This window comes from Neovison vison, chromosome 14 (genome assembly GCF_020171115.1).
Source record: "Neovison vison isolate M4711 chromosome 14, ASM_NN_V1, whole genome shotgun sequence".
Taxonomy (NCBI): Eukaryota; Metazoa; Chordata; class Mammalia; order Carnivora; family Mustelidae; genus Neogale; species Neogale vison.
The window spans coordinates 18466463-18488668 of record NC_058104.1 but is presented as its reverse complement, the minus strand read 5'-3'; the positions used below and the strand labels follow the sequence as shown (position 1 = coordinate 18488668).

At 47.2% G+C, this 22206-nt stretch overlaps 1 protein-coding gene across 3 annotated transcripts in view; it reads left to right on the top strand.

The window, feature by feature from the left end:
- The window catches only part of LOC122895878 (CREB binding protein), a 124679-nt gene that overhangs the window by 89111 nt on the left and 13362 nt on the right, over positions 1-22206 (top strand). For all 3 annotated transcript variants that reach the window (XM_044233649.1, XM_044233648.1, XM_044233647.1), the window contains 11 exons: positions 566-754; positions 2129-2545; positions 4157-4336; positions 5272-5461; positions 9271-9389; positions 10439-10678; positions 11124-11212; positions 16640-16720; positions 18211-18267; positions 21093-21170; positions 21475-21542. In XM_044233649.1, the coding sequence (XP_044089584.1) occupies positions 566-754; positions 2129-2545; positions 4157-4336; positions 5272-5461; positions 9271-9389; positions 10439-10678; positions 11124-11212; positions 16640-16720; positions 18211-18267; positions 21093-21170; positions 21475-21542 (1708 nt within the window). The remainder of the gene's footprint in view (positions 1-565; positions 755-2128; positions 2546-4156; positions 4337-5271; positions 5462-9270; positions 9390-10438; positions 10679-11123; positions 11213-16639; positions 16721-18210; positions 18268-21092; positions 21171-21474; positions 21543-22206) is intronic.

Genomic DNA, 22206 nt, shown 5'->3' with positions numbered 1-22206 from the left:
GCTCTGGTCATGATCCCAGGGTCCTGGGATAGAGCCCCGTGTCAGGCTCCCTGCTCAGCAGGAAGCCTGTACCTCCCTCTCCCACTCTCCCTGCTTGTGTTCCTTCTCTCCCTATCTCTCTCTGTCAAATAAATAAATAAAATCTTTGAAAACAAAACAAAAGACAAATTCTGAGGTTGGAGTGCGCAATCTCAGATGAGTCGCTGAGAGATGCTTGACAACGTTCCTCAGCTCCTGGTGCTGCCTCTCCTAAGGCTGCTTTCTTAACATGTCAGAGAAGTCGTGAAAGTTGTATTTTGAACTTTAAAGTATAGCATGCTAGTGCTCGCTTCGGCAGCACATATACTAAAGTATAGCATGCTATTGATTTCTATTCAGAGATGAATTTGAAATGGGCTTCTTGGAGAAGTTGCATGAGAAAGCACGCAAAGTGCTTGGGGGCCAGAAAGGTTTAGTGAGAGGTTTTCTCCCCATGGGGAAGGGAGGATTCGGAGTTCCTCTGTCCTAGATTATCTTGAAGACTCCGGCCCTCCCCTCTGATCTCTGGATGCTGCTTGTGTTGTAGATGGCCATCTCTCCTTCCCGGATGCCTCAGCCTCCAAACATGATGGGCGCTCACGCCAACAACATTATGGCCCAGGCTCCTGCGCAGAACCAGTTCCTGCCGCAGAACCAGTTCCAGTCCTCCAGTGGGGCGATGAGTGTGAACAGTGTGGGCATGGGGCAGCCGGCGGCCCAGACAGGCGTGCCACAGGTACCATGCACCCGGGACAGGGCCCAGCTTCCTCCTGACTCAAGGGTGTCTCGTTTCATGGAGATGAGAATTCCAGAATACACATTTCATTATTATGTATGAGCATCTCTTGATTTTTTACCCCCATTTTGTTGTGTTATTTTTATCTTCTTTAGAATTACTTTTATTATGTCTGGGGGGACTTCGAACCAAATTGGAATGGATTGTGGTTTTTGGTTCATGAGCTCTGTGTTTGGTTTTGGGTTTTTTAGTTGTCATCTTCTTTGTTTTTAATTGTTTTAAATTCACATGTGATCCTGAGAGACCTTGAGTTTTAAAGTGAGGACAGGCCCTATGCACTCGGCCGGCACCTTGGTTGGTGTGTCCTGTTGCCTGTCTCTCTGGGCATCATCCTGGGTGAGGTCGGCTGACTGGGTCAGTTGAGGAGTTCTCTTCTTGTCAAGTGTCTTTTTAATTATTCTGTTTAAAGTTGAAGAGAACCGTCTTCCATTCATTTTAGTGCCTTTTTCACCCTTTGGAGAATTGTTTGTTGTCGTGCATGGAACTGTTGCTGTGTACACATGTGCATGTGTTTGGAATAGGCCAGGTCTTACCTGGAAGACAGTATTCCTGTCTTCAGTTTTTACATGCAGTAATGTTGAAAAAAGGTTATTGACTACACCAGATTTACTCACTAAGTATTTATTAATTCTTCATTTCTGTAACATCCCATTGTTCTGGAACAGCAAACTTGTTCCTGTAAATATTTTTGACTCTAGGGACTGCGGTCTTTAACTCCTCCACTCCTTGTTTGGAGAGGCCGAGGTCGGACCATTCGCAAATGGGCAGGTGGGCGTGGCTGTGCTCCTGCGACACTTCTCCCAGGAGCAGGCAGCTTGCTGGAGTGGGCTGTGGGCATTAGTTCGCAGACCCCTGCTCCAGAGCAGTGACTTGGAATCACTTTTTTAAAAAGTCAGCATATAATTGCAAAGTGTGTCCCCATTTGGGAATAACTTTGCTGAAACATTTTAGTGTTTTAGTAACTCATTTCTTGAAAAAAGAAAAAGAGAAATCCCTTTTTCAGTGTTCTGAGCTGTGGGTAGCTGTTTTGGATCATGAAGCTCGTAGGCTGAGTGGGTCTATGTTAGTTTTAAGCCAGACGTTTCAAAAGTTCTGCAAATCACAGGATGAAACATTCCGTAGCAATAACTTTACTGGAAAACGCATGTTATTATGTGTTTAGCATGGTGAATTTTTACAAACAGCACATTGCCTTGAAACCAGCAGACCTCACCAAGAGACCATGATTAGATATTCATGCGTTTAATTCTTCAGTTCTGTTGCCATGTTTTCACATGGGGAAATAATTCTAACCTCCTCTGCTCCCTCTGCTAGGGACAGGTGCCTGGTGCTGCTCTTCCTAACCCTCTGAACATGCTTGGGCCCCAAGCCAGCCAACTGCCCTGCCCGCCAGTGACACAGTCACCGTTGCACCAGACACCACCGCCTGCTTCCACGGCCGCTGGCTTGCCATCTCTCCAGCACCCGACGGCGCCTGGGATGACTCCTCCCCAGCCAGCAGCTCCCACCCAGCCATCGACTCCCGTGTCGTCTTCCGGGCAGACTCCCACCCCGACTCCCGGCTCTGTGCCCAGTGCTAGCCAAACCCAGAGCACCCCTACGGTCCAGGCAGCAGCCCAGGCCCAGGTGACCCCACAGCCTCAGACCCCAGTCCAGCCCCCGTCTGTGGCCACCCCTCAGTCATCACAGCAGCAGCCAACACCTGTGCACGCCCAGCCTCCTGGCACGCCGGTGAGCCCCATAGTCTGTCTTTGGGCTGAGACTCCTAATCGAGAACTTCTCCTGTAAAAAATCCTGTCACAGGATTGCTTTAGTGTCTTGTGCAGTCCCAGAGAGTATCTGTCCCCTGGGCAAACCATATGAGCTGTGTTTTGTTTCTGACATTGCCTCCGAAGGCCATGTTTGTGTTTGGCAGGATGTGACTTAAAGATTATCTTCTCTGATTAATGGATTTTCAGAAATCAGTTATAAAGAAATCACACGTGGGTCCCCTGTACGTAGGAACCATGTGTTCCCTATTATCTATCCTAAGTGGGTGTCTTCTGAGTCCTAATAGTTTTTCTCTTAACATCCCAAGGATGTGGCAAACCCAAGTCGCGTTCCTAACTGTATGTGCTTTGACTTTGCCTGTCAGCCATGTTTTCAGACCTGGAGCCTGTTCTTCTCAGGACAGAATGGCAGACCCAGGTTAGCGCTTCCTGTGGCTCATGTCTGCCCAGTCCTCCGTGGACCTGCTTGCTGGCAGGGCCCAGCTGTAGGCTGCCCACTTGCCACCCCACACACCCTGCACACCCCTGCCCCAGTTACCACTGAAATTTTCATGTCTGTTTTCATAATAGTCTGACTTAGAAACCACCCTTCCCCCTGAAATACGTTAGCCTTATTCTTAGGGACTGAGGATATTTATTTATAAAAATATCAAAATAGATCTTAACAGTACCCCCAGGATAACATTACTCTATGTATTTCTTCATAGGGAGTGTGTTTATTATTTAATCCTTATTTTATATTTCTTATTTTTAAATAAGTTTTCCTTTGTAATTTTATATTCCCTTTGTTTACCTAAATTAGAACTCTATGAGGCAGGGGTGCCTGGGTGGCTCAGTCTGTTGAGCATCTGACTTTGGTTTCGGCTTGTGTCATGATCTCAGGGTTGTGGGATCAACCCTCGTGTCTGGCTCTGAACTTGGGACAGAGTGTGCTTATCCTTTTCCCTCCCTCTTTTGCCCCCCCCCAACTCAATGAATCCACTGGGTACTCTGTTTCTCTCTAAAATGGGTAAATAAAATCTTAAAAAACAACAACAACAAACCAACAGTGAGTGAGACTTTGAAAATTGAGAATTCTTGTGGTGGTTCCCTAGTTTGATGTTTGCGTACTCCTCCCCCACCACCACCGGCACCAGCCCTGTGTTTGGAGCGGGCTGATGACACGTTCTCAGTCCCTGTAGGCACTACATCCCCCTTCCTACATGTGCACTTCAGGATCTGCAGTTTAGTCTTTTACAATAAACTTTAATGGCCTTATTAGAAGGAGTTAATTTTTAAAATTGGTTCTGTGACTTAGATAGAAACTTCCAGAAAATAATTTTGTGTCAGAAAATGGGAAGTCCGGCTCCTCTCCCTCTGCATTCTTTGTCAGCAGGTCTTTGTGTTTCTGTGCGATGTTGACCTCCTCTGGGACCCTGTTTGAAATCCTGTTCTTAGCTACCTCAGAGAGGGCTGTCTGTTATGGTAGTGTTGAGCCGTGTCACCCTGAAACTGTATGTTGGGTGCCCTGTGGAGTTTGGCAGCATTTCTGTCATCTTGTTAACAGAAGTAAATAATTCTGGCTTCTCCACAGCTTTCCCAGGCTGCAGCCAGCATCGATAACAGGGTCCCCACTCCTTCCTCGGTGGCCAGCGCGGAAACCAGCTCCCAGCAGCCAGGACCCGACGTACCAATGCTGGAAGTGAAGGCAGAGGTCAAGACCGAGGACACTGAGCCTGACGCCAGTGAATCCAAGGGAGAGCCGGGCTCTTCGGTAGGTGCCGTCCCAGGGCGTGAGCAGGTGCGCGGCCCATGCAGGGGTCACCTAAAGTGTCCTAAGGGGAAACACCACGGCTTCTCCGTGGGTAACGCTGCTTTGTGCTTTAATATCCGTTTGATGGTGGGTTCAGAGAGGATATAGGGTGAAAATAGAGTGGTTATTTTTAGGTATTAGGTATGGGTTTTATTTTGCCAGAAATAAGAGTACTTGTTTATATTTTAAATGAATCATCCAGAAACTTTTCACTGCTGTTCTTCCTAAGTTGTCATGCAGTTAGACCGCACAACCACACAAGGGTGTGCTCGTTCACTGATGAACCTGTGGCAAGAGTTGAAACCTGGATGCGGCTCCACAGACATGTGGTGTTTGGCCCACACAATATTTTTAAAAACGAGGAATTACAAATGAAACTCTGAATTTCTGGCTTTTCTTTGGAAATGAGAAGCTCTGTAAGCACTCCGCTTGCATTCCTGTGGCAGCAGTCTGGGTGGGAGCTTTGCCTGGGGCCGGGGCTCTCCAGTTCGCCCGAGTCCCCACTCCTCCTTGCTGCCTCACATACCTCCTTTACCTTGTTTACTTCAGCTGCCTGTCCCTCTGAGCAATGTGGTTTTTTCCTAATTTTCAGGGAGGTTCTTGTTTGAAACTTTGCATACATATACGCGAAACTACTGAGCAGGCGGTGAGATGTACATATGCAGGGCCTTCAAGCACCGTAGCAGGTGCGATCTGTAGATCAGGACTCTGACTACAGTGGCGCTGTGTTCAGGCAAGTCAGCCGGCCCCAGATGCCTCGTTCCTCCCTCGGGGAGAGGAAGGGGTGGACGGTGTGACGAGCCCAACAGGTTGTAGGGAGACCTCCAGCGAGGCTGAGTTAGAGTAGAGATCTTTGATGGTCATACATCGATGTCTGTAATTCTGTTTTTCTCAAGATGATGGAGGAGGATCTACAAGGATCTTCTCAAGTTAAAGAAGAAACAGACACAACAGAACAGAAATCAGAACCCATGGAAGTGGACGAGAAGAAACCGGAAGTCAAAGTAGAAGCTAAAGAGGAAGAAGAGAACAGCGCTAATGGGGCCGCCTCTCAGTCAACGTCTCCTTCACAGCCACGCAAAAAAAGTAGGTCGTCTTCCCTTAAACTTTTCAGGTGTGCTGCTTTTCTACCGTGTTGTGATTGCACACTGCAGGCTAAAGGCTAAAGCTTTTATCTTTCCTGCCTGCCATTCCCCAAATTTTACCTCTTGAGAAATGATGGCATTGAGCTAGACTCCGGCCCAAGGGCTCGCAGGGTTGACGGCGGGAATGAGAAATGAGCCACGGCTCTGAGGGTCAGCCCAGGAGCATGTCTCTCCTCTGCGCTGTCGTTGGCTGTGGGGCCAGAGTAGAGGTGGCATCTGAGTCCTTGTGCTGCCGAGGAGCTTGGGCTTTCTGTGCTTGCCATGCCTGCGCGGTGTTAGAGATGGGAGCCTGTGTGCCCACGGGGAGTGGCTGGGCGGTAGGCCCCAGCAGCCTCGTGTGGGGGGTGGGGAACCCATTAGAGGGCCAACGTAAGGAGGTCGACCAGGTGTCAGAACATCGTTAGGTGACCCTTACAAATCGGGAATGTGGCTCAGGAAGTTAAGGGCTGCTTATGGCACATTTGGGAAAGCCAGCAGAGAACTCTGTGTGGCTGATACTGTGTATTGTTTTGCCACTGGGAGGGAAAACCTACAGAAGCTTTCAAGTTTTTGGTCTCAGACCTGTTTATGCTCCTAAAAATTGAGGACCGCAGAGTTTTTGTTTGTGTGGATTTTCTGTTGCTATTGACTATAGTAGAAATTTTTAGGACAGTCATTTAATCTGTTACATGGCATCCACGAACCACACATTTTTATGAAAAGTAAGTTCCCCACAACAAACATACTTAGAGTAGTGACGGGTTTTTGTTTTTGTTTTTACAATTTTACATCTTGGAGATTACGGCAAATGTGGCTGAATTCTCCTGCTGCCTCTGCTGTCTCTCTGGTGCCCCATTGTTTGGTTCATGTCCCTGAAGACAACCCTGCCCCAGCAGATAGGTGGCTGATAAAAGAAAGAGTAAGAGCCTTTTCAGATAATTATAGATAATTATAGATGTTCTTTTTTTTTTTTATTTTTTTATTTTTTTATAGATGTTCTTTTTTAATACTACACCAAAACTCAACAAGTGCAAGCTTCCTGAAGGTTAGCTTCCGTGTGAAGTCTGGATGCATAGCTCTGGGCTTTTTGTGCCCGGTGACGTGAGAGCCCATTCATCTGTTTTGTGCTGTGAATGAGTCTTTTGCCCTTGGGTGATTTTTTTTTTTTTTTTAAATAACAACATAATCCTTTGGTCATCTTGGAGTTTGGCTCGTGAGTTACACAGATTTTCCAGATGTCACCACACTTCACTGTACAATATTTTTAAAAACCACACTGATTAATATCACTGTGAATCTCCTCAAGAAAGTCTTGGAAAGGGGCGCCTGGGTGGCTCAGTGGGTTAAAGCCTCTGCCTTCAGCTCAGGTCATGATCCCAGGGTCCTGGGATCGAGCCCCGCATCGAGCTCTCTGCTCAGCGGAGAGCCTGCTTCCCCCTCTCTGCCTGCCTCTCTGCCTACTTGTGATCTCTCTCTGTCAAATAAATAAAATATTAAAAAAAAAAAAAAAAAGAAAGTCTTGGAAATTTGGGGAAGCGGTCAAACTCATGCAACAGATTCAAGTTCTCCAATTCCAATTTTTTATATATATATATTTTTTAAGATTTTATTTATTTATTTGACAGAGACCACAAGTAGGCAGAGAGGCAGGCAGAGAGAGAGGGAGGAGGAAGCAGGCTCTCCTGAGGAGCAGAGAGCCCGATGCGGGGCTCGATCCCAGGACCCTGAGATCACGACCTGAGCCGAAGGCAGAGGCTTCAACCCACTGAGCCACCCAGGCGCCCTTCCAAATTCAAATTTTATTATAAGCCCAAACTTTATCACTGGCAACAAATACTGTCACTTGTCCTTGGTGTAACTGGCCCACTGTGTTGCTTCTTGGGGAAATGTCTGCCGTGTGCCCGGATCTGAAGAACCGCAGCTGGTCTGACCGGCCTGCCCAGTCTCGCGTGCTCGTGCAGGAAGGCAGCCGTGTCCGCTCACTGTGCACGCTCGAGCTCTTCCTCGCAGGATCGCCAGTGCGCAGAGCAGGGCTGCCTGGTGCCAGCTTCCCATGTGATCGTGCAATATCCAGACACATAGCCAGGGTTTGAGAGCACGGTGACAGCTAAGGTGGCCTTGGTGCCGCTGCCCATGTTGTGCTGCGGCGCGAGTGACTTTCTTCGTGGTTCCTTTGGCCCATTGGTGCCAACGTCATCCCTGTGCACCAGGTGAATGATGGCCTAGTGTTATCATGAAAGTCGTTTTATGTTATGGAAGTAAACTTCATTGATGGCACAGACCCAAGAAAGAGCCTGGAGCAGTGCTAGGACTTGGTGTGAGGACAGGAATGTCACCTGTCTGTGCTCTCTGTGGTTGTCCCCAGCCGCGTGTAGCTCCTGAGCCCTTGAAATAGGGTAAGGGTGAGTGTGACTGAGGATGTGATTTTACATCAGGCCGCTGCCTAAAGACGGGTTAGGAGCTGCTTTTTCCTCGGCATAGAGGTTTTCAACAAACTTGTAGTGCATAACGAGCGACTGACCACGGTGAGCTGCATGGGAGATGGCCGCTGGGAGAAAGTGCGCCTGCAGCAGGCTTGGCTCGGGCTCCGTGTGCCAGGAGGCCTCTAGGGCAGCTCCTCTGTTCGGTGGTGTGAAGGCAGACAGTATGTGAGCAAAGGTGCATAACTGCCTCCTGACAAACCTTGATTTTTGGAGACTAACGTGATTTCATGTATCATGAAATATTCTTTTTTTCCCAACCATGAAGCACCACAGAAACCAATCTTAGCTCACAAGCTGTGCAGAGGCAGGTGGCTGGCCAGCTTGGGCCAGTGGGTCCAAGTTCGCTGACCCTGATCTAAGAATAAAGAAAAAGCTATTGATTAAAGAGTTATTTTCTCAGAAAGAGTTATTCAAAGAAAATGGTATTCCATTACTGTAGAAACAGAATAGAAGAAAAGGTGCTTGCTGAAGGCAGGATGTGTATGTGTTTTGTGAAGCTCCAGCGGGACCCGTCTGCTCACCGGCCCCCAGTGGTCCCAGCTCCAAAGTAGGATGCAGGGAACACAAGGGCCACATGCTGACCTGCCTCTCTCCTTCAGAGGTTCTACACATTTCCCCCAGCCAGTAAAGCTGCTTGGGTTTTGTATGAATGTGTCGTCTCGAATGTATTTGGCTGGCAGCCTGTGTTTATCCTTGTACTGGGGACAAAAAAGTTTAGTGGGAAATGGAGTGGCTGCAGGGTGGAGGGAACAATTCAGAAGTTTTGGGGGAAATACTTGGTTTTGTTTCTCTGTTACTATGACCATTTGTGAGGTTGTAATACAAAACTGTTTGTCCCAGGTGTCTGAGTTTACTTCGTCCAGGGATAGACAGATTTCACCAGAGGAAGAAAGGCCCCCTTCCAGTGTAATGGCTTTGTTACCACCCATTGGATCAAGGAAGCAGATTTGGGAATTAGCTTCATTTTCTGTTCCAATGCGGTTGTAATGTCAGAAACCCGTTACTGGAGAAGCAGACCTGTCTATGCGGCATGTAGCCTGCTGACGTAGAAGCAGTTTCCCAGCTCTACTGTTCTGGTGCTGTCAGAGGCGCTGGGTCGCAGCTTGAGAATGCCCAAGGCCTCTGCGGTGAATGAGGACCCTTGGGAGCTGCACGGCCAGGGAGGGCAGTGGAATGGAGGTGATCGGGGCTTTTCTGGAAGCTGCCCAGGCTTCCATCTGAAATGTGGTGGTCAAGGGCTCCGAGTGCCTCGTAAGCAGCGTCACTTCCCAATGTTTTCTGACCGTAGTCTTCAAGCCGGAGGAGTTACGCCAGGCCCTCATGCCAACACTCGAAGCACTGTATCGACAGGACCCGGAGTCCCTACCTTTCCGGCAGCCTGTAGACCCCCAGCTCCTAGGAATTCCGGTAAGTTAATGCAGTGAAAAGAAAGCCTTACCAGCGATCCTGAGAATATCCATGTTTTATCTCTGAAAATTGGGTTTTGAAGATTTTTCTCCTAGAAAAAAAAACTTCTCTGTCAAAGCAGTAATACACCTTTGTCTCATTGGTTGGAACGTGTGTTTCCCCACCTTTTTGTCAGCCCTGGGGGTCCGTGGCTGGGGTGGCTGCCCGCTTGCCTTAGCACTTGGCCTCCATAGCCCTGCCATCTATTTGAGGCTTCGTGTGAGCCTTTGTCTGAAAGGGGGGTTTGAAGAACCAGCAGACACCAGTTAGAAAGCACGTGGGCCTTGTTCCGGGATCTCTGGAGCATCTGTTAAGGGCCATGGCGACCCCACAGGTTTCCGTTGAGCAGTGTCACTATTTTTGTTTCTGTTCTTATGTTTGTCTTGGAATTTCTTTCTTTCTTTTTTTTTTTTTTTTTAATTAATTTATTTATTTGACAGACAGAGATCACAGGTAGGCAGAGAGGCAGGCAGAGAGAGAGAGAGAGAGAAGCAAGCTCCCTGCTGAGCAGAGAGCCCGATGTGGGGCTTGATCCCAGAACCCTGGGATCATGACCGGAGCTGAAGGCAGAGGCTTTAACCCACTGAGCCACCCAGGCACCCCTGTCTTGGAATTTCTTCTTGTTTGCCAGGACCAAGAGTAAATATCTAGAAAATATGTCTGATAAATGTGCTTACCATTTTAATTCAGTGGATTAAAATGCATATTTTTTAAATTGTATATTAAAAAACGTGTTTTTAACTCATTCTTTTATTAAATAATATATTGATGCTATTTTGCTCTTTGCTTTTGAAATCATTTGGTCGTACTTGATGATACTAATTACAGTAGATAATAAAAGCAGAGGAAGGTCAGAGACTATTTTCTCTTCAGTTCCCACTTATTACTATTAAAAATGGAAGTTGTTCTGGGGATGATTAATTCTATTTTGTTTTTAAGGTAAACCTGCTCCATAAGGCTGGCTTTGGTGTTTAGGGCATCCCGTAGACTGAGACTGTTTTGTCTTTAAGGATTATTTTGACATTGTGAAGAATCCCATGGACCTTTCCACCATCAAGCGGAAGCTGGATACAGGGCAGTACCAAGAGCCCTGGCAGTACGTGGACGACGTCTGGCTTATGTTCAACAACGCCTGGCTCTATAATCGTAAGACGTCCCGGGTCTATAAGTTCTGCAGTAAACTTGCAGAGGTCTTCGAACAAGAGATTGACCCCGTCATGCAGTCCCTTGGATATTGCTGTGGACGCAAGGTACAGTTTAAACTTTTTCTGGAAAGTGAACTTCCCTGGTTAATCCAGCCAGGGAGGGTATTATGGTGACTTGATAGACAACACTTTAGCCATACCTGTGTGCTGGGAAGGACTCAGATGGGGTCTAGGCTTTTGGAAAGACAGTTGATTGCCTGTGGCCGTGTAACGGACGATCAAAGCTGGAGGTGCTTACTGGGGGAGACCTTGGGTTATGCCTTTGGCTGCCCCTGCGTCCGTTTATCCACCTGTAATAAGTGTCCTTGGCAGCTGTTTCTGTCACATCGAATCCAGAAATGTATCTGAATAGCTGTGAAGATTGTTAGAAAACTATGCCGTGTACTAACAGATATTTTACCAGCTGAATCTGACTTCTCTGTAGTGAACTAGAACATGATGTGACAGTAACTGGGATATATTTTTAGTATTTTCTCCTTTGTTTTTGCAGTATGAGTTTTCCCCACAGACTTTGTGCTGCTACGGGAAGCAGCTGTGCACAATTCCTCGTGACGCTGCCTACTACAGCTATCAGAATAGGTAAGCACCGAGCCAGTGTCCCGAGTTACAGGACATAAGGAACGTCCTAGGGCAAGGTGTGTTCATCTGATCGTAGCCTGGGTACATTATTTCTTTTCTAAAGTTCTAATGAAATGGGCCACAGGCTCAGGGCAGCTTAGTCACTCGGATAGGCCCACTGCCTCTTAACTTTAAAGGACGCTTTTACAGTTAAAAATTAAACTCGAACCTGCTCACTGTACCGCTTGAATCAGGAGCATTCATTCTTCAGCTGTGGTCCTTCCAAAAACGTAACCACATAAGAGTCTGGAGATGAGTCTAGTCAAGGTTGACTTACCTTTTTGAAGATCTTAGTAAAGTGCATACATTGTATTTACTACTTTTATATAAGTATTTGCCCAGATAACTTGGCCTGGACAGTCTGATGGAAGGCTTGAATTAGTGGTAATTTATCTAAAAAAGTACTTAAAGCTTTAGACTTAGAGAATTTTTTTTTAATTAATAGCACAACACAGAACGAGTGTTCTTGTTGAGTTCCATATGAACTCCCCTGTCACAGGATGGCCGTCTCAGGGTTTTATGAGTGGGAGATGTCCTCGAGAAATCTTTGCCATTTCTTGAAATGTAGAGATGGCTGAATCTCCTGTCGTAAGCAGAATAGCATGAAAGTAATATTTTCTGTTGCTCATTTGCCATACAGAAACGACCCCCACAGTTTGGTAGCGGGGTGGGGTGGGGTAGGGGTGAAAATCAAGTTTAGTTGTATCTGTTGCTCCAAGTGGCTCCATGTTGCCAGAGCATGAGGGTGTTGTGCCTGGAGGCACAGGTGGTCAGTCTGAGCACATTCAGTCACTTTGCCTCCATGTTAGGAACAGGCAGTGAAATGTATGTGACCAAGGTGCCGCTTTGTGCCTCTACTTCCTCTTTAGGTTCAGTTATTAGATGTCAGCATTAGGGTTTGATGTTTTTATAACTTGATCTTGTGTGCTTATAGTGACTATATGCACATGTCCTCATTTCGAGGAACTTAAGTAAAGGGCCTTTTTTTTGTCCAGAGGTATGTTCACAGGCCTAAATAATTTGGAGTTTTGAAATATTTGTCTTCTGATTACACTTTTTTTTTTAAATGATTTTTGTAGATCTTTTATTTATTTATTTGATAGACAGAGAGAGATCACAAGTAGGCAGAGAGGCAGGCAGAGAGAGAGAAGGGGAAAGCAGGCACCCTGCTGAGCAGAGAGCCCGACGTGGGGCTCGATCCCAGGACCCTGAGATCATGACCTGAGCTGAAGGCAGAGGCTTAAATCACTGAGCCACCCAGGCGCCCCCTGATTACACTTTTAAAGTACTTGCATTTTTTAAAAAAATCATATTTATGACAGTTAGTAACTCCAGAGAGAGGGAAAGAACCATTGACTTAAAAGTGTCTCAAGGAAAGATTTCCAAGCCCTGCCCAGCCCACTCGTCCTGGCCCCGTGGCAGCGTGAGATGCCGGTGCGAGTTCTGGGGGTACAGGAATGTGGTCTGTGCCCCTGTGCCTGAAACTTAGTTCCTATCATAGTGTCCCTTCTGTCGATGGGAGCGTTTAAAATAATACCACAGTCCTTCATGATCGAGTCGCTCCTGTGGTGACATGTGCTGTTTTGGGGGTTCTGGTCCCACCAGTGAGTTTTAGCCCCTTGTTGTCCAGCACATCCCGTAACGTATCAAGTGTGACACCTTCCCTCACAACCTTAGTTGTCAGTTTCCATGAAATAACAAACAGGAATTCACTTTGGGAACTTTTATGGGCCAAGTAAAATAAAGTTCAGAAACTTCAAGAGAACAGATTTTAATTCCTGTTTTTCAGGAATGCTATTGGACGCCCAGCGTGGTTTGGGTCTAGAGGGAAGAACAGACAGCAGGTTGTTTGCTGCCATTTCTTAAGTTTTGGGGCCTTTTCACTGTCCCCAGGTCTGTTGAGACCCTGCCTTTGCTGATTAACACAGATTTGGGCCATTTTTAAGTGGAGAGCAGTTAATTTAAGTAGAGCTGATAGGATCAGGCCACACGGCTACTCTCTGACAGAGGGTTATGCGTGGAGTACAAACACAGGGTTGTTTTGAAAGCTCTGAAATGTCCAGTTTTAGTTTTGCATAGAATTTTATCTTTATTCAACAAAAGTAATATATTTTCCTTACAAGTAGAGACATAAACAAAGGAGTTTTTTTTTCTATTAACGATACGTTTTTAAAGTGGAAGGATACTGCTCCTAGCTGAATCTTATAAGGCGTGCTTCCCAGAACACCGTACCTGGTGAGATGAACAGGTCGTGGTGCTGAGAAAGCAGTGGCCTCGCTACGAGGATCATCCTAATGGCTTACACTTCTGTTCGCATCTCTGACTGCTTGGGAACACCGGTGTTCTCAGGAGTACCTGTTTTGGCACTTACAGTCCTAAACTGTTTGGGCATTTCAAACAAGAGAAAGTCCTACAGACCATTTGAACAAGTGAAACTTAATACTAGCATATGAGTACATTTTCACTTGTTTACATGCTTTGAAAATTTGAAAGTAGCTCACATTGGGAAAACTGCTTTATAGATTTTCCAGATGCTATCTTCAGCTATCCCAGTTATTTGTATATAGTGACATGGTACTTAAAACAATCTGCATTTGAAAATTTACTCCATACATGAAGTTACCCTTAGAGACGAGCTCTGCAGTCACACTGTATTAACTTCAGGCACTGGGCGCACGTCATCACCATTGGATTATGTCAAGTGTTTCTCCTTTGCAAGTCCGTATTCATCCGGTCGCTTCCTCCACACAAGGCTGATGTCAGCAAGGCTCTTAAGATTGGAAAGTGACTTTCTGAACTGTTCTGTATCTTTATGGTGAATAAAGTTTGGATTAGGTAATCATGTGGGAGGAGTCTGGCATTCCTGTCTGTCCCCCCACTGATTGCCAAGGCAGTTTCAGCAGACTTGACCAGTGGGTGGCTGTGTCCCTTCTCCAGACTGTCGCCACCTCTCAGGAGGGTGCTGCAGGGAGGCCTGGGGCTTCCCCACTGCCTCTCAGACCCCAGCAGTTTGGATTCTCCCATGTCTCTGCTTGATGTGGGACAAGCACTAGAGCGGCTTAGTTCTCTCCGTGCCTCCCACTTTCTGACCCTGAGGATCTTTGCAGAAGAGAGCTAGTTACACCTGGAGAACGTGGGCTTCCACCACTGCAGGGCCTGCCCTCGAGCCATCAGTGTTCCGTTCTGGGTCGGTTTCCACCACTAGAAAATGGTGGGCTTATGATTCTTGTTTCCTGGATGTTCCTGGCCTTGATATCCTACTCAAATAAAAGCTGAATTTGTCCAGGATTTTAAAGCCTTTTTGCCTTCCGTGTAATTATCGTAGTGATTTCGTTTCCAGGGGAGTTCAGCTTTTCACTCACCTGCAATGGCTATACGTTTGGTCATAAAATGAATTGGAACATTTAAGTCCAAGTTTTTATTTTCAAAAGGGAGACACTCAGTGTTGAGGGGGATGTCTCTTGTGCATATTGCCGTGGTCACCCCTGATTTGGTTTATGATTTCTGTATTTTTAATTCTTTCGTGCAAGTGATGGTCACGCCCTCCTGCACCTGGAAATTCTTTTTACTACATAATTTCAAGGCTACACATGAATGTTTACAAAATAGCAAATAGCCCATCGATTCAGGAGAAGAACGTCTAGATACAGATTATTTTTAAATAGCAGGATTTATCTGTTCCTGGTCAGAGTTTTTAATCTTGGCAGAATTCATTGATTGAATCATCCCCAATAACCTGGTCCCAGAAGAAACTTTCATTAACCCAGTTGCTACCCACAGTGAATCTGTTGTGTTCCTCCTCCACGAGCTAAAAGATTGGATCATTTTGAGATGGGTGCATGCTCTAAACTTTCATGCTTTTAACAGACTCTGTGTGTTTAGTCAGAGAAGTACAGCAGACAAGTGCTCAGTGTGTTTAACTCAGACTAGAATTAGACCTTGAGGGGGACTGACCTGAGCAGTAACGGAGACAGACGGCCGGGCAGGCCTGAGCCTCCATCCTTTGCAGCCGTGTGTGCGCATGCGTGAGTGAGCCTGAGAGCTGCCGCGTGCCCTGCGGGTGTCCGTGCGGCGTGGCGCTCCGAGTCTCGTCCCAGTGTCTAACACTAATCCTCGTGGCATCTTGTAGACTTAGTTTTGAGCACTAAAACCGCATTTGATTGTGCTGCTGCCACTACCTTACACTCCTCTCCGCTCGTATAATTCACCTCCATTCGGCTTGTTTTTGCAGCATTCCTGTGTGCCCGTCTTGTTTTATGCGGCATCAGCCTGCGTTTTTGTTGATTCCTCATGCGTGTCCTTTCCAAACATTTAATAGTTTTTAATTGCTTGTATTTGATACTTTGAGCCCAGGCTCCATGTTATCTTTCCAGAAATTGGGGTGATGGATAATTTCTCAAATGCAGATTGTGCTTTAAAGATCAACTCTCTAAATTTGCTTAACTTGGATTGTCACCAAGTCAGAGCAGTTAATCACTAAGGATCTCAGATTGGTGAACAATTGGTCCCATTACCAAAAAGTTTAAACCAAAGCTTAGAATTGAATTTTAAAAGTCTTTTAAGATTGTTCGTGGATTTACATATATTGTATTATTCATACAATATATCTCAGCTTTTTTTCCTGTACATTCGTACTGATAAATGGCTGGAAAGTCTTTGACCCCGACTGCATTTCTGTTAAATGTTTGTCTAGAATATGGATTTGGTTTCATTTGTATTATAACCCAATTAACCAAGTGATTAACATGAAAAAATAACAAGAAAAAATTAAAACCCGTTCTGTGTGCTCAACATTTTTAGTACCTTAAAGATCTGGCTTACTACCGCAAATAAAATCTGTGAATTGCTGTCAAGCATAAATTTGCTGTTTTGAAAAATAATTGCTTTTTTAAGGCCTTTGTCAGACTATTTTGTTCAAAAGTGAATTTTTTTCCATCGCAAACCCTGGAGTTATATTTGATTTTCTCTAAGTAATAACAAAAGTCAAACTCCTAAATTGAGGCTCCTTGCAATTCTAGTATTAACTCCTTGAAAACGTTTGCATCTCGGAGCTGGCCCGAGCCCAGCCGTTGTTAGCGATGATGGCCTGTGATGTGTGCAGTGAGACCGAATGCTAATCAAGCTTTGCCTTGGCTTTCTGCTCTGTGTTGTCTCGGTGTTTGCGTCTTACCTCTCTGTCTGTGCTATCTGTTCCCTTCCCTGTTCTCTAATCCTGCCCTTCCCCACCTGCCCCTGTTCCTTCCATTGTCCTCACTGACCCATCAATCAACCAACAACGCCCCCCCTTCGTCGTGGTGATCTGCCCTGCTCTGATTGGTGGCTTCGTTGCTTGGGTGGCTGTGTGTTATGATGGACCAGTTCACCCAAGTATGGCCTTCTTGCTGACAGGTATCATTTCTGTGAGAAGTGTTTCACAGAGATCCAGGGGGAGAATGTTACCCTGGGTGACGACCCTTCACAGCCTCAGACGTAAGTACCATCCTGTCATTTTTCTCGGGGTTGACTCGTAATTATTTTTTCCCTCCTGCCCATGATTAAAAGGGAAGCACCTCCGCTGTTCTGACTTGTACGTGGTGCATTTTCTCAAACTCGCTACGCCCACATGCACACATTGGAAGGTAGCTGTTTAGCTCAACACCAGGGCCATTTCCACATTCTCCCTCCTTCTGAGACCATGATGCTGGAGCCCCCACCACGGTTCTCTGGTCTCTCGACCTTGCTCCATATCTGCCTATGAAACACTCGCCTTTTCCTAGCAGTGGTCCTCCTCCATTGGGGGAAGTTACAGATTTTCAGTTACACCTCAGAAAGCAGATCTCCCTTTTGACAGAACTGGCAAGAGCGAGAAATGAATCTTGTGTGCATACCCCATCTTCAGCCTTCATTCCGTCTTCCACTGAAGCCTTTGTCCCGTCAGCTGTAGAGCCTGTCCTAGAACACAGACAGCGAGACCCAGGAGTGGAAACATGGCTCCTCCCTTGCTGGAGTGGTGGCTCTTACTCACTGGCTACGGCCTGCCCAGGCTTGAGTTGGTTCATTGAGTCCTTCACTGAGTTCACCTTTGAGTGGGCACATGGTCAGACTGTGGCCAGAAAGAGCACGTCCACCAGTTGAACGGTCAAGTCCTTTATTTGCTTGAGACACCAAAGACCTGCCAGCCACCATGTCTGCCTAGGACTACCAGCATTTTGTGGTTGTCTCTTTTCTCCTGGCTCTGCCGTGATCCCTGGCCTGCTGGGAAGTCTGCTGGTGGGACTGTCCCCACAGGCAGGAGGGTTCTCCCACCGGAGAAGCTTCCAGCAGTCTCGGACGTGGTCTCTGGCCGTCACGTTTACTTTCCCCAAAAGCAGAATGAACCGTAGCCACTCAGGAGGCACATAAACGGAAATGCCTGAAATTCTACGTACTTAATTTATTTTTATATCCCTTGTAATTTTAGTTATTTGGTCCAATTATGTGATTGATAATTGGATTATACAGTTCTGCGAATCAGAAGTAATTTCTGTATACACTGATCATAACAAGAGGACAGTTTAGAAACCAGGTCCTTGGTCCTCTAAGAATAAATAAAGTACTCCCTAGTAGATGCTGATCTTGTGTCATCTGATTCGTTGCAATTAGAAGAATTGATTACACCAATTGTCCGTCAGATCCAGGAACCATTCACCATACAGATTTGATTGAAAATGTATTGGTTTGGATCTCAGAATACGTGCTGGTGGTAGTTGGAAGGAAATATCCCAAGGCAGATAGAGAAAAACAGAGGGTGGTGCTTTCTGCGGAGAGAGACTGTGTGCGTTCATGCGGTCATTATTCTACTTGAGATTTCAGCTGACCGTTATTTACTTTTTATTTGAAAAACTAGTTACAAAATAATACCCCACAGACCATGTATTTTAGACTCAGCAGATAAATTTTAGTTAATTCACGTTTCTCTTTTTTCTTTTCTTTTAAACAAGGACAATTTCAAAGGATCAGTTTGAAAAGAAGAAAAATGATACCTTAGATCCTGAACCGTGAGTAGACCATGATTTCTTTCTGACTTTAGAATTTTAATTTCTGGTCAGGAAACTCCCTCCTTGCGACTGGGCTGCAGGAGAAGGTGCTGTTGGGACCCTGGAAATAATGTTGCCCTGGGTGGGATTTTTTTTATGACTTTATTTCCAATATGGATTCTTTTTTGACTCAAACCAAACACGTATGTTCCTGTAGTGTGTTCTCCAGTTACTGAATTTTAACCTTGGTAAGACGAGGTGGAGGTTCTGGTTGTGTCAGAACCTCTCTGGAAAGCTGGTCACCATTGTTACCGAAGCCGCTTAGTGTTCAGTGTGACTCTTCAGAGACTAAAAGTAGGAAGATTAGGCAGAGTAGCTCATCTCACTTAAAGGGAAAATTCAGAAAGAAAACCTTGTAGGAGCGACTCTCGAAAGATCAGGAACGGGCATCAGTGAGGGCACCTCATTTGCCAGGTTTACTTTGCGATCGTCCATAGCAAGGCCGCAGAGCTTTCTCCATATGGCAGTCCCTCCAGGTCCCCAGAGCCAAACCCTGAGAGCATTCAGTGTGCGTCCATGCCCATCTGTGTTCTGGGGGGTGAGCACAGGCTCCAGCGCCACTGGAAGCGTGAGTGCCGAGAAACAGGTCGTCCTTCCCTCTGTCCCCGACACCCAGCTCTGGGAAAACAGGCAGCGGGAGTGGAGGACCAGGGCCTCATTTTGAAACTGAGCTTTCCTCCTGGGAGCTCACTTAGGATTTCCCAGCAGCAGTGCCCCGTGGTAGGGAGGGCACACTCCCTGCGGGGGCTCCAGGCTCCACCCGAATTGTTCATGACCAGTGGATAGTCTCTCCTCGTTGTCCCGTGTCCCAGTTCACGCAATGTCCCCCTGCGTAGCTTTGCAGTTTGACTTCAGTTTCAGAATCAGTACCTTAAAATACTAGGTGCCGACGGTAGGAAGTACACAGATGGGATCACAGCACACACAGGTGCTCCAGAGACGGAGAGCCCTGGCCTGTGCTGAGTGGCATCCTGTGGAAGGGGACACTTGTCTGGCAGCAGGTTGGGGAGGGGAGGGCAGAGCATTCTCAGCACAAAAAAGCGAACGAACGCAGGATGTTTGATGACACTGCAGGTCAGCTCGAGGGCTTCGTGGGTCGGGAGCAGGGGTGGTGCCCCAAGGGGCGAGCAAGCAGGAGCCCTGGGTGAAGGGCCATGTACAGTGTTTGTCGACCTGTGCATGTCTTCCTGAATGTGCTGGGGAGGCTTTGAGGGACTTTGTTGGTTTCCCTTAGGTAAAGATCATCCTGGATCTATGAGGTGGATTTACCAGGCGAGGAAATGACTTTGATTTCTAGTTGGGAAAGTAGTTAGGAGACTCAGCAACAACTCGGACAGGAAGTAGGAATTGGAAGCTTGACCTAAATAGAGAAGGGCCTCCTGTACAAGAAGCTGCACCATGGGATGAGGAAAGGGCCAGTCTAGGTGGCCTGCTGAGATGCTGCTCCTGGGACAGGACACGCAGTTGTGGCAGCCAGCCACTTGGTTAGTATTAGTCGGGGACGTTGAAATTCAAAATTGATAGTGTTGGGTCTAGAACTTTTTTTTTTTTGGATAGTTCTTTTCCCTGGCATAGGAGGAAAGAGTTGAGGGTCGCGTGTTCTCGGAAGGGGAGGGGCCACAGAAGGGGAAGTATTGCCTGCTGACCCTTTGAGTTCTTGACATGGAGCATGAGTCCCACCGCTGGGCTTTCCAAGAAGCAGCCGGTTCGGGGTGAGGCAGCAGCAGAGGGAGCAGCATGGTGTGGGGCGGGGATGGGAAGGTGGTGACAACACGGATTGCCAGACAGAGCTCGCCGGATGGTGAATTTGGCAGTGGTGCTGCTGGGGTGCGCTGTTTGCACATACGTGTCCTTTCTCTCTCCGGATCAAACAGGAACAGAAGCTGCTGGGGGGTCAGGGAGGTGGGGTACCGTGGTTAGGTTGGATCTGTGGTTGAAGGCTTGCTCAGCAGCGACAGTGGAAAGGTGGGGGCCCAGAACTCAGGGCAGTGCTGAGAGTCTGATAGGAGCCAGAACCCAGCAAAGTTGTGGGAAGTAGGGTACTTTCTGGTCCCTGAAGCCTTGCTCAAGGCATAAGTTGTGGTAGTGGTGAAGAGTGTGGCAGAAAAAATAGGTTTTGACATCCACACATGTTGGCAACTAAGATTCTCAGATGAGCTGACAAGGGCAGGTGAGGTGGGGTGGGAGCTGTGACAGAGCGTGAGCAGCATGGGGGGCCCTGCTCTCCAGGGCTTAAGTGAGTAAAGGTCAGCATCGACCAGTCAGGTTGGCGCTTCCCACCTTCATAGCTGACTCCGAGCAGATGCGTCCTGCGCCACACCTAAGAGCAGGTGTTTGTGACACCAGAGCATTGTTCTGTTTCTTGAGGCACTTTGGGCATACGTGATCACCCAGAGCAAGCATTGGTCTTGAAAAGGTGTCTCACGTCAGAAATACTGGCCTGTGAAATACGCCTCTGTTACACTAGTTTTTGAAAGTAAAGTTTCATTTCTGGCTGCAAGGAGGTGAGGAGAAGCGAGGGACAGGTGTTTGTGCAGAGAAATGGAGCAAGTCCACTTTCTCATAGAAAGTATCATACTGGTGCGACTTGCTCTTGGTTTTGCAAGTTCGAGCCCCACATTGGGTGTATAGCTGACTCTAGAAGAAAAAATAAAGTAAAATGTGGCTGAATCAGGCTGCAGCAGCATTAAAGCCACAGATGACAGAGAGTGGTCCGGAGGGCGGCGTGCGGACCGCCCCCTCGCGTGCTCCGCTGTGTGCTGGAGCGCGCTGTCTTTGCCTTCCAGCTTTGTCGATTGCAAGGAGTGTGGCCGCAAGATGCACCAGATTTGTGTTCTGCACTATGACATCATTTGGCCTTCAGGGTGAGTCATTCCCTGGTGATTTCCTGTGATCCTCGGGAAGGGAAAGCCTCCCTGCCCAGCATGGGGACCGAGGGGTCCTGCCGGGACCAGCAAGGGCTCCGGGCAGAAGCCAGAAGCCAGGTGGCAGCCGATTCTCAGTTTATTTACATCGCAAGTATCTGCCCACTTTGGGGACTTTAGGCTCAAAACAGGCTGCCTCTTCACTTGTAAATAATGACGCCAGCAAAGCACTTCAAGCTGCCTGACGCTGGTTTAGAAGTGTGGACTGTTTTACACTCTGATCACACCCTTTCTTTTTTTGCAGCTTTGTGTGTGACAACTGTTTGAAGAAAACTGGCAGAACTCGGAAAGAAAACAAGTTTAGTGCTAAGAGTAAGTTGCAGGAGGGCTTCTGTCTCTGTGTCTGCCTATGAGGGGCTTGTCCCCCTTCCCCGTCTTTCTGCGGCTCCGCTCTGTGGGCGGCTCTCGGGCTCCCTTGTCCGAGGCTCTGTACTGGAGTTCGTTTTCCACACTTCGTACTTGTCTGCTCTTACCCTCCATGGAGTCCCTGGTGTGATCTTTACATGAAAACTAGCTTTATGGTCACTTCATGTTTTAAATGAAAGTTCAGAAAGCTCAGATAAAACGTTAAACTTTAAATGCAGAGAGAGAAAATTTGTCAGCAGGTCCTTCCCAAGTAGCTCAGAAAAAAGACCCCTCCCTGCAACACACACACAGACACACACGTCCTGTCATGACCAGGACACTCAGCCCGGTGTGCACGAGGACTTGCGTGCATGGCTGCCAGTGTCGCCGCACAGCAGAGAGCAGCCTCGGGTAACTCTTCCAGGGTAGTCTTGATGCTTTCAGAGATAGCATTCTTTTCAGAAGTGTACAATATGAGATCGTCGTCAACTGGTTTTCGAGGGCTAGGGGCCACTTTCCACTGTGTGACCTCCCTGAGCTGTCCTCTGCTAAGCTTGCAGTGACCCTGAGTAAGATCGCCGCCTTCGGTGGAGCCTTTACAGCTCGCTTGCCTGGCACTCTCTGCAGCTGT